At 38.1% G+C, this 12,337-nt stretch overlaps 1 protein-coding gene across 1 annotated transcript; it reads left to right on the top strand.

Annotated features, from left to right (window-relative positions):
• The first annotated feature begins 1,309 nt into the window (after window positions 1-1,309).
• Window positions 1,310-10,687, top strand: LOC149013136 (RNA-binding (RRM/RBD/RNP motifs) family protein). The gene is made up of 12 exons (XM_089158363.1): window positions 1,310-1,760; window positions 3,434-3,984; window positions 4,078-4,167; window positions 4,251-4,490; window positions 4,980-5,201; window positions 5,298-5,595; window positions 5,691-6,004; window positions 6,125-6,234; window positions 6,347-6,450; window positions 6,542-6,618; window positions 6,708-6,801; window positions 6,996-10,687. The coding sequence occupies exons 1-11, from the start codon at window positions 1,454-1,456 to the stop codon at window positions 6,798-6,800; spliced, it is 2,406 nt and encodes an 801-aa protein (XP_089014489.1). The 5' UTR covers window positions 1,310-1,453; the 3' UTR covers window position 6,801; window positions 6,996-10,687.
• The last annotated feature ends 1,650 nt before the right edge of the window (window positions 10,688-12,337 follow it).

Below are 12,337 nucleotides of genomic sequence, written 5' to 3'. Positions count from 1 at the left end.
TATCCCAAATAAATTAAAGAATCCGTGCCTATGAACAGGGTAGCTAAATAGTTAATTTTTAATAAATTATGATTTCCATGGGTTTGAAATTGAAATCAATGTCTTAACCAAAAAGACAATGAAATCAGTGCAATTATCACTGGGATAAGGTATCTAATTCTAGTTTCCAACTTTGATTTTACTGGAGCCTTAAAATTAATTATTGAATCATTCAATCACAAAATTAAGGTGTACTTCTTATTTAAGAATAAAATTATTTGGTTCCAATCCCTTAACAATTCAGCAAAATTCAATGTCTCAACAGCTAAATTCTAAGTATACAATAAATTTCACATTATACAAGAACAAAAAAACAAAACACCAAACTAAATAGCCAGATCAGTCTTGAAGGATCCCCACCAACTCTAAATACGAATCTTGAGAGAATATCGACTGCACATCTTGCCGGAACTACATCTTCGACATTCAATCGACAAAGTTATTCGCGGTCCTGCACACATGGCTAACTTGTATGCTTCCGTCAACACCCATAAACACCTAATCATTGCAATCAACTTGGCCAGAGCTCCTTGCCACCTCTTGTGCAAAGTCGGTCTCCACCAAAAGGGGCACCATCCCTTCTCCACCACAATCTTTATACCATGAAGAATAGCACTCTTTTCTGCTTCAATCACCGAGCATGCAAGAATCCTCCGAGCAAAGTCCCAGAAAAGCACACCTACCAAATCGCTTCCCCCACAATGACCAACCAAAGACACATTGCACTTGACTACACTTACTTTTCTTTGTAATTAATTAATTATAATATAATTCTAACTTTTTTATGTAATATTTTAATTAAAACTAACTTTTAGAAAAATATATATATAATTCGTAAAATTGAAAAATAAATGACTTGTAGGGAGTACCTAAAATTCAAACTGGTGAACATATAAAATATATATTTTGAAATTAAGGTTCGAATCCTTTTCAGGGCTAAGTTCTATCTTATATTTTAACTTACATGAGAGTTTTCCTCCTTCGAGATGAAGTAAAGGTACACTAGGATTTTGAAATTAAAATTAAAATAAAATTCTTATTAAGTGGAACTAGGATTTTCTCCTCCAAGACTCCCAACATATATTTTGGTGGACCGACAATGACAATATACCCTTTGGACGGTCATTAATAGAGAACGAATACAGATCAGGGGACAAATTACAAGAGATCTTAACCGGACGGTTCAGATCTGATACTATCTATATTTATTTTTTTTTCAGAATTAGCTGCTCTCTATTTTCTCTATATTCGACGGCTAGGGTTTCGAGTTTACTCCATATAAGAAAGCCACCATAGGTTTCAGAACAAATTTTTTCTACCTTCTCTTGCTCTCTTGGTTTCTGGTTTTGTCATTAGGAAGTCTTATCTTTTTCTGCTTTAGCTCGTCTGCTACTCTTGATATTTCACTGCAACAATGCCTCCAAAAACGGTGAAGAGGGGTGGTGCCGCAGCTGGTTCTAAGAGGACGCCCAAAGCTAAAGTGAATCCGAAATCCCAAAATCAACCGGAAGTCACCGAAGAAACGCCCAAGGTCGTTGAAGAAACTCCCAAGGTCGCCGAAGAAACGCCTAAAGCCGCCGAAGAAAAGCCCAAGATCGAAGAGGTTCAGGTGCATGTGGTTGAAGTTAAAGAAGACGATAAGAAAGTGGAGACCGTCGAGGCTAACCTAGAATCTGAGGCGCATCCTGCACCAGGGGATAACGGCTCAATTTCTATGAAAGGTACAATCTTCATATGGTTTTCGTATTTGATTTCGGATCTGCGGAGATTGATAGTACGCTGCACTTGTTAAGATTATCTTCAGATTCAATTTTTCTTGAAGAAAATAGTGTTTTTTTCTTCCTTCTATAGACTATCTGCTGAAATTGATTGGAAGCATCACGTAATTGATCGTGGGATTAAAATTTGTTTCTTTCTCAAAACTCCGGTTGTTATTGTTGATTATTAGTTCTTTGGTTATCCTGTTGTTTGTTTCTGTCTGTCTGTTGAATTTGTCTAGAACGACATGCTGTGTTTGTCAACGATCTGCGGAAACTTATGTGAAACATTATGTAATATATTTTGTAGTTTTAGGGTTTAATTTTATTCATAGTGGCTTTCTCTGCGAAGTTTAGCGTTTCATATATCCTTGGTTCCGTATTTGACTTCAGTATGGGATGGAGTTTTTATGTGAACCGCAGGAGCTGCGTTAGGAATTGTGTGTTCCTAATCTAAGAAAACGGGATCTCCTCTTGAATGAAAATTGCTGACATGCTCATATGCTTCATACTTTACCAGTAATGACTAAAGACTGGGTGGTGAATCGACCTAGTCCATGGAGAGATCTTATTAAACAACTGATGTACCCAGATGCTCCACAATTGATTGCAGTAGGTATATAAGGTCACACAATGGAGTCGATAGGATAGAAAACTGCCTCTGTAACGGGCATAATGGCTTTGAGGAAGCAATTCTTTCCTACAATTTGAAATTGGCGGGTTATTAGCCTTTTGCTATTTGTAAGTCCAACCCAACACACACGTCCTAGTGATTCTTGAAAACCATCGAAACCAAAATCCCAACCAAATTAATATTGTTATTCCTTACGTAGAAAATTACTAAAATAATGAACTCCAAATAACCCATGCAGAAAATTGACCTCCTTTAATTCAAAATACTAGATCCGTCGGCCCGGCAAATCCAAATGGGTTATTCTCCTTTAGTATTTATTGCAATAAATAAGATAATTCAAAATTTGTCACATCATATTACTGAATTGCATCTATCAGAAGTAACTTTAAGAATCATCCACGTGTCGATAATTTAGTGTTTGAACTGACTTCTCCCAGTTGGCCATGAGGCCCCTACATGAAGTGGAATTACTCCTTGAAATAAGCCATCTGATCGGCTAACATGAGTTCTATTAGATCTCTCAAGTTTAACTTGATCTAACTTGAATTCAATTAGATAATTCACTTTAGTTCAAAAATATCTCTATCTGGTGCAGAAATTAATTGGTTTGAGTAGACTCAGAACAAGGAAACAAAATGGATCTGATGATAAGCATTATAGGCCCTCCTTGTTTCTATTGATATCATCTGCATCCTGATTCTTGCTCCAATTGGATCTTAAGTAACCCATTGCATGTCTTAAATACAGTGTTATTTATTTGTTTACTGGCTTTGGAATATGTGAAGGAATACATTCTTGGTGCTTGTATGTGATGATCAATGCAGTTGATATTTTTCCTCTATTTGGCAAGTAACAACTTTTCTAAGAAGGATTTATATTGGCATTCTTTTGGAAGAAACTGCTTCTTGGTCTGTCCATATCCCACTGGTTTGGAGTTAATATTTTGGATTTGGAGAAGTTATATTAAAAATGTAATATGAATATTTAACTGTTTGCATTACAGAGGAAGTTGGTGTTAAGGAATCTTTTGAGGAGGATGACAAGGGTGAGCGGTTAGATCTTGAAGATAATGAACCTGAATATGAGCCTGAAGAAGATGGTGGGGTGGATTATGATGAAAAGCAAGTTGAACATGAGGATGTTCAGGAGGGAGAAGATGAAGACGTGGAAGAGTCTGAGGGTGATGTAGGTGAAGAAGAAGAGGGTGACATGGTTGAGGAGGAAATTGAAGATGGGGCCGAGGAAATCGAAGGTGAAGAAGACAATGAAAATGTTGAGGAAGAACATGAAGAGATCTTTGATGAGGAAGAAGAGGAGCATCATGAAGTTGTTAAGGAAAGACGCAAAAGAAAGGAGTTTGAAATATTTGTTGGTGGTCTGGACAAAGATGCAACTGAAGAGGATCTTAGGAAAGTCTTCAGTGAGGTTGGTGAGGTTACTGAAGTCAGGCTGATGATGAACCCTTTGACAAAGAAGAACAAGGGGTTCGCATTCTTACGGTTTGCTACTGTTGAACAAGCAAAACGGGCAGTTACAGAACTTAAGAACCCAGTGGTATTTCCTGCTTCTATCTAAATTGAAAAGTAGTTAGTGCCATCTCAACTTGAATATTTGATATAAGTATTCTTTTAACGAGTGTGATTACAGGTTCATGGGAAACAGTGTGGTGTTACTCCAAGTCAAGACAGTGACACTCTTTTCTTGGGAAACATCTGCAAGACATGGACAAAGGAAGCTGTAAGTAGGGATACCATTTGGTATTACATATTTGTTGCTAATGTGATTCAGACTCCTAACTCTGTCTTATACTTTGGTTCCAGTTAAAAGAGAAGTTGAAACATTATGGGGTTGAGAATATTGATGACCTGACATTAGTCGAAGATGGTAACAGTGAGGGGATGAATCGTGGATTTGCTTTTCTAGAGTTTTCTTCCCGCTCAGATGCAATGGATGCTTACAAGCGTCTTCAAAAGAGAGATGTTGTCTTCGGAGTTGATAGGCCTGCAAGGGTTTCCTTCGCAGATTCTGCTACTGAGCCTGATGATGAGATTATGTCACAGGTATTAGTTTATCTCGATTTTTTGTGGTCTTACTGCATAGATGCAATACTTGCAAATCTGTTGTAGTTACCAGCCCTATCCCTTCCGTATCTGTTTCAACATTTGAGTCTGCTGCTGCCCCATTTTAAATGCTACATGTCCTCAATGTTATTCTGTGTAGAGCAATCACCCTGGTGTCTGCTTTGACTTTGTCTTTTCAGTTATTGCTGTAACTGCAATTTGTGAAGTTCTTTGAAGCTTTCAGCATTTACTAGTGCACAAGAAAATAAACAACATCTCATGATGATGTATTGCTCTGTTTATATATATATATATATATTATTTATTTATTTATTTATTTTAATGCCATTCTTTTGTTAGTTCTTTTCTGCTAAAGATCATGGTGGATGCAGTTTGATTATTGATTCTAACTGTGGTCTGCTGCTCAATTTTTACTTTTTACGTATTTTGAGACTGGACATGGTAATTTTAGTAACTTAATGATTTCAGGTAAAAACTATTTTTGTGGATGGCATCCCTGCTTCATGGGATGAAGACCGTGTCAAGGAGCATTTAAAGAAGTTTGGTGTGATTGAGAAGGTTGAGCTTGCCCGTAACATGACATCTGCCAGGAGAAAAGATTTTGGTTTTGTCACATTTGACACTCATGATGCCGCGGTGGCATGTGCTGAAGGGATTAACAATGCAGACTTGGGGGAGGGTGACAGTAAGGTATAAATTGTTGCTTCACACTTATGAAACTAAAGAAGTTATTATTATTATTATTTTTGGCATCATTAGATACCCTTAATTGTATGTGTCATATAGGTTAAAATCAGGGCTAGACTGTCACGGCCCCATCGCAGAGGGAAAGGAAAGCATGTTGGTCGTGGAGATTACCGGCCTTTAAGAGGTATTTCCCGACCTGCAAGGAGCCCTTGGGCTCGTTCTGCTCCTAGAAGCATTGCTGGACGAGGTCCTAGAGGAGTTGGTGGACGTGTGGCTTTGGCTGCTCGTGGAATGAAGAGGCCATTGGGATTAAGAGATCGCCGCCCTGTTATGTCTGTGCCGGAGAGAGTTAGACCCTTGCCTCCACCAGCAAGGTCATATGCCAGGAGAGCTCCTGGTATGTCCATTCTCGGTTCTTTCTGTAGTTTATTTGGCAGTCAACTATGCTGGTTTTACCTGAAATTTTGATCACTTGTTTGATGCTTCAATCAGTTCCTTCATATCCAAAGGGTAGTTCCAAGAGGGACTATGGTAGGCGTGAGGAGCTTCCTCCAAGATCCAGAGCTGCTCAAGATTATGGTTCCCGAGTTGCTGCTGAGAGGCGCTCATCCTACAGGGATGAGTATTCTTCCCATGGATCTGGCTATGCTGATGATATGCCACGGGGCTCTCGGACTGCAGCAAGGAGGGCCTACGTGGATGAAAGTTATGGTAGAAGATTTGAAAGGCCTCCTCCAAGTTATCGTGAAGGGCGTGCTCGTGATTATGATTCAGTCTCTGGGTCTAAACGCCCATACTCTGCACTGGTTAGTAAAGTTGAGCAATATATGTAACTCTCACCTTAATGATCTATCTGTTTTCTTAACTGTTGTGCCAATGACAACTATTACACTGATTACTTTTTTCCTTTTTTCGTCTTCTCAAAGGACGATGTTCCTCCACGTTATGCTGAACCCAGTGTCCGTCAATCAAGAGCCCGTTTGGATTATGGGGTTGGCAGCAGTGCTTCTCAGTACGGTGATGCTTACAGTGAAAGGTGAGTTGAATACGGTGAAACTTTGAATGAAAGACAGTGATTTGCTTTCTTTGTGGCATCTGGCTGAGATGGCAAGGAACTTACCAATGCTGATTTTTGGTGTAATTGGCAGGCTTGGGAGATCTCACTTAGGATATGCTAGCAGCCGGAGTTCTCTATCTGGTCAGGAATCTCATGGACTTTATGGCAGTCGCCAGAGTGTGGGTTATGGTGGAGGTACATGAATATTTTTGCCATGTGTTTTATGCATTTGTTTATGTTCTACTGCCTGTTTAATTCTTAAGTGCTTTGTTTTTTTGTTGGTTAGGTTCTTATGGTGGTAGTGATGTAGGCGGAATGTATTCATCAAGCTTTAGCAGTGATTACATGTCACGTGGACCTGATGTATGCCTCTCTGTCTGGTTTTCCCATGGATACATTTAGAAATATCTCATAGTTAACTCGTGCTTATGAATATTGCATATTTGTTGCAGGTTGGTGGTAGTTCATATTCATCCTTGTACTCGAGCCGTGGCATGGGTGGTAGTGGTTACCTGGGCAGTGGTGGTTCTGGATCATATTATTGAGGTAGTCCAAACAGATCTCATCTTCTCTTATCTTTCTGTTACTAAATTAATTATTCGTTTTCAACAAACATAACGTCACTTGTCCATATGCTTTGCTGGTCATTATTTGCTTCAAGGATTTGCTTTGTTTTTGTATTGTGGTCTGATTCGCTACGATGGGACATTTGGTCACGCATGAATTTGTCTCTGACACAGATTTAAGATGACAAGAACCTGCTTTAGGCTGTGGGTTATTGAAGCTTATGCATAATGATGCCTACAATCTTTGGAAAGGAAGCAAAGTACAAGTGTGTATGGCCTGTTCTTTAGTCTGAGGTGAATGGGTTATGAGTTTTAGCTATCGATGTGAGAGCTGTACAGCCTTGAGCAACAATGGACTTCAGTTGGTGTGCTCATTTTAGCAGTATTTAATGCTTCAAGGACATTCAAGTTTGGAGTTAACATTTAGAAAGATCTGGTTTGTGGTATGTGTATGACATGAATATTTAATCCTCCCTTAAGAACACATGAGGAGCAGAGAAGTTGTATGATGCTTTAAAAGTTTCAAAGGGAAATATTTGGTATACATATAAAGCTTGAGGCAAAGCTGATTTGGTTGTCAGCCTTTTGAATGTATTACATTGCTGAAACTCCTGAGCTTTAAGTTCTGGTTGGGAATGCAAGATTCACAATTGCCATGTCTTACAGTACTTTTGGCAGTCCTATGCCCCAAGATAATGTGGAAGAAAATTTCAGTGAGTTAACAACTATTTGATGTTACCACTCCATGGTCTTTGGATTTGAGAATTTTTCTTTACTCAAAGTTATAGTCTATTTATGTATTGGATTAGTGAACCAAAGAATAGTCTATATTTTGCAAGTTCCTCTTGCTAGGTTTGGAAAGGAGAGGGGGATTTTTGGTAGCAAAAGATTAATATTTACTGGATGAGGGCCTTAAAGATGGATAGTTTTTGGGTGGCTTTGGTTCATGTTTGGCCACAGTTTAAATTGGTATATATGTTGGTTTATCAGATATTGTGGCTCTCCATTTGCATATATTTAGCTATGATCCATTTGCATTAAAGGTTTGGTTCATGAAGCAACTAACAAAACCTGGAAATCGTGGAGTTGATGTAGTCATGTTGCCAGAGCATTGCTTACCTAACATGTAAGCATATATAGAAGTCTTGGTTCTGGACTAGACATGGATTTTAGGAATCTTTGGCTTCTGGCTGTGATCTGTTTTTCATGACCATATTTTGACATCAAAGTTTTTGGGTGGTGGGGCGGTGGTTAATTTATAATCAAAAGGTTGACCTTGTTTTGGATGGTCAACCTGCAAGTTCCATTGGTGTGCTTGGTATTTGTTGTTCTTCCAGCATGATTGGACATCTGGAGAGCAACCTTGTTTTGGACTACTAACGATGCAAATTCTGGCAGTTGGAACACTTGCTGTTTCTAGTACTCATCTAGAATTGAGACTCTTGTTTGTTTCGGGAAATACTTTGGATGGATATCTTCATTGCACTATGTAAGAGTCATGAGCTGCCTTGTTAGCATATTTGGAGCTGAAGCCTGGATCCTGTGGTAAGCAAGGGTGGCTTTGTAGCTTAGAATCTTCAAATTGCTGTGGCATGCCAAGTCCTAAGGATAGATATAGCCTAATACTAACCGTTATGTTGTCTGGTGTGAGCCTGGCATCGAAAAAACTGAGGGCCTGGGGTGCAAAGATATCATTTTAGATCTGGCAAACTTCATACTAACTGCGAGGGTGGCTTTGTAGCATAGAATCTTCAAATTGCTGTGGCATGCCAAGTCCTAAGGATAGATATAGCCTAGTACTAACCGTTATGTTGTCTGATGTGAGCCTGGCATTCGAAAAAACTGCTAGGGCCTGGGGTGCAAAGACATCGTTTTTAGATCAGATAAACTTCATACTATAGGCTCTTGGGAAAGCTCGGTAAATGTGAACAGTCTGTATTAACTGGAAAGAATGCATAACTTAGATCTAGTTAGCTTAGTAGCTTCATAGCTTGGCACTTTAGGTTTCCTGAACTGTAAACATTAGGAACATGCATGTCTAGTCAAATAGTTAGACATACCATTCGAAAAATCTACTTTCCTACTGCCAGTGGATGAAATGGGTAACGTTGTGCTGCATGGTTTTTCTTCCCATGTAAAGGAATGGTATTTGGAAGTTGATTTGACGAATGTAAACATGAGCATCCTTCCATTGGTAGATTATTACTGGAGCGCTTTCGGTATTATGGTCCAGGAACATTGCCATGAAAGTAGTTTCTTTGAATTTGTGGTGGTAGATTTAGAGTCATCATAGGAAGCTGTACAACCTAGTTTGATGTTTTGTAATTATATAGTGTAAAATAAGTGATCAAGATTTTATTTGCACTTCGAAACAACCCGGTGGTTCTCCTCAGTGAAAGTTTGACTTGAAGCAATTAGATAGTTCATCCCAATGAGGTTAGACTTGTGTTTGAGAGTGACTTGCTGCCATGGTGGTTTTTGTTTATATAATCTTATTATTAATATTGGATGCCATCAACTATTGGTAAATTTGCTGTGCAAATGCATTGTTACCAGAATTTTGCAGTGAAGTTTGCATATTCTATTGTATTTGTGCTGTGTTTTGTTCTCCAGTTTATTGTAAATTTGGTGAAGCTATGTATTGCAATTGTTGTGAGTCTGGATTCTGGAGTAAAAGGAACTGTTTTTGACTCTATGGATACTGTAATCAATGATTGTAGTTTTTTTGGTTAATTTACATTGGTGAAAAGAGATATTTCAACATGAGGTTCCAATGTCTGAATTGGTCACGTTTGTTGTCTATCATCATAGTTAATGAAAAGGCTAAATTAATGAGTCACAATGTCATCAAGGTTCTGAACGTGAGTCTCCAGTAATGCGCCTTCTGTAGTTCTGTTTTTGTTAGTTAAAGCTATTGAGCAAAAGTGTGGTGTTATTTTACATGCTAGACCTTGAATACCTCCAGTGATGGTTCTCAAGTCTTGAACCCCTTTTTGGAACGTTTCTTTTGGCATGGTTATGGAATCAATCTGAACGTAATTTCTCTCTTTTAGCTGTCAGTGTCGGCATTGTATTCGATTGATCCCTCGTTTTCTGAATATTTTGTTTGCTCCCCTCACACCTGAGACAATCTTGCTTAATGCCTACCATGGCTGTATCTGGGTGTGAGGCCAGTTTTATTCGAAGCGGAAAATATGGTTTTAGGTATTTGTATTGTCAATATGGTCGAGGAAAAGAAAATGACTTCTGCTGCGAATTCAATCTTAGTGCCAACAATGGTGACTCGTATTTGGTTTTTTGGCGAGATCTCGTTTGATTTTTGTTGCAGATGACCATCTTGAGCTATAATCGAAGACTTCAAAGAAAAAAATACAGAAAATTTGACATCAATGGGGTTCCTATTCTATACAGTGCTTGCGTGTTACTTATGAAAGCCAATTTTCAACTCAAATCTCCGAATGCCAAGTTTACCATTCAAATGCCCAAATAAATAATTCTTCCCAACCTCACTGTACGCTCCAATATTAACTGCTTAGGGGCTCCTGTATCTTGGATTCTTGGTGAGTGTTCACAGAATTCCAAGCGGAAAAGTTGTAAATGTTTTGAACTATAAGAATTCTATAAAGAAAAGCACTTGGAAATGTTGTGGTTACTTCTCTGCAATTTTGGTGATCTTTTTCAGTACATTTGGCAAAGAAAAATTGGGGGTTAAAAAAACAGAAATAAAGGGAATTAACTGATAAGTAAATGGTTTGAAGCTTTGCCTTCCTGAGATGAGTAAGCTTCATAATCTTAATCAAGGATGGGCTACGAGAATATGTTATTTCCAAGGTTCAAAGTATCCCACGATACTTGATACGTCTCTCTGTTGAATTACACTAAAATGCAATAGCTAGAGCGATAACAGTAAGTCTCTTAAAATCACTTGACTGATACGATACTTGATAATGATATTTTAAACCTTGGTTATTTCACAAAGCCTAAGGGTTCAGTCAACAAAGACTTGTTCCCTTCTTTTGCAAAAAACAATGCAGGCTTGAATATGTATACTTGTATTAGTTTGGGTTTTTCTTTTGTGGTTCGGTTCAAAGGCTTTATTAAGGTGGATATTAATATGTCTCAGCGAGAGTTGAATCCACGACCTCTTCACTAAGAGGTGTTGGATTCAATCACTAGAACAACTCTGTGATGACATTTGTTTGGGTTTTAATTGAACTGAAAACACAATTTTTTGAAAGGTAGCTCGTTTTGGTTGTTCCAACTAATCTTAGATCAGAAGGAAAATTACAAGCTGGATGCTTCAAAAAGAGAGGTCGAGGGTGGTAAATCCGTTCCCGTTCGGATAAAAAAAAGCTTAAATTATACTGCAAATTCAAGAAGTGCGTTAAATCACTAAGACACCAAGTATTCTTCAAATAAGCTAAGTATATTAATAGCTACTTACGTTCGATTTTGTCCTTCTCTGGTGCAGCATAGGAATGAAAGAAGCTGAGTAAAAGTCACCGAATTTGATGACCCCCCTGGTGAAAAATCTGCATGTGAAATTATGAAACAAGTGCAACGGGATCATTTCAAAACTAAATAAGCAGAAACATGATGAACTAGGTTATTTGATGCAGTGGTTCAGGACTCTCCATGAATCATCGTTTTCATTAACCCTTTTCTATTCCACGTAATGAGATATCAACAGAAGTTATCAAATCTGAAATCAATACATCAATACAAGAAACAAATTTGGAAAAGAGAGGGGATGAGAAATCATTCTACAATCAACAGAATACTCAATCTTGCAGTAAATAAAATAAGAAAACTTCCAATGAGAAATAAGACTTACAAACTGTCTGTGAAGCGAGGACAATAGGGTTCACATGACCGCCGATCTGATTTCTATTTTTGGACTGGAAGCAATGAAATTGTCTACCGTCAGATTTCAAATGGTCAAGATTTAGATATCTACCATTGAGTTTCAATGGTCAAGATTGAAATATTGACCAAATTCTTGATCTGACGACGGAGATGGACTGCATGACGATCTTGGAGGCAACCCATTTACTTGAAAAAGAGCAAAAGGTGACCCACCATCCTACAGCCCTAGGGTTCACCTTTGTTCATCAAGAATCGTCCCAACCTAGGCAAAATTTAAAACCCTGCAATCTCTTGAAACTTTTTGATATGGGATAATTTATCCATGTCACTTGATTTTGTACAATTTCGGTTTCTAAGAATTTTACCCAAAAAAAAGGTTTTTGAGAAAAAATTGTGGATGATTGTGTTTATGCATTGCATGGATGATTTGATTGGAATTCGAATGTGGAATTACTTTCAACTGAGTTAGCGCACTCAATGCCACAATCAACTGATATGACAAACCATGTTAAGGTAATGTTAAACCAAGACGATCACTATTAACTTCTTCTCTAAAAGAGTCATACAACAATATCGTACACTCTCACCCTCACTCTTTTTCTTTTTGATATGTGGGTTCTTGTATGCAAATCGTAGAAATGCATCACACT

This window comes from Hakea prostrata, chromosome 6 (genome assembly GCF_041222555.1).
Source record: "Hakea prostrata isolate BN-2017 chromosome 6, UWA_Hpros_2, whole genome shotgun sequence".
NCBI classification, from domain to species: Eukaryota; Viridiplantae; Streptophyta; class Magnoliopsida; order Proteales; family Proteaceae; genus Hakea; species Hakea prostrata.
Note: the sequence above shows the minus strand (reverse complement) of the source record. Positions and strands in the feature narration are given on the sequence as shown.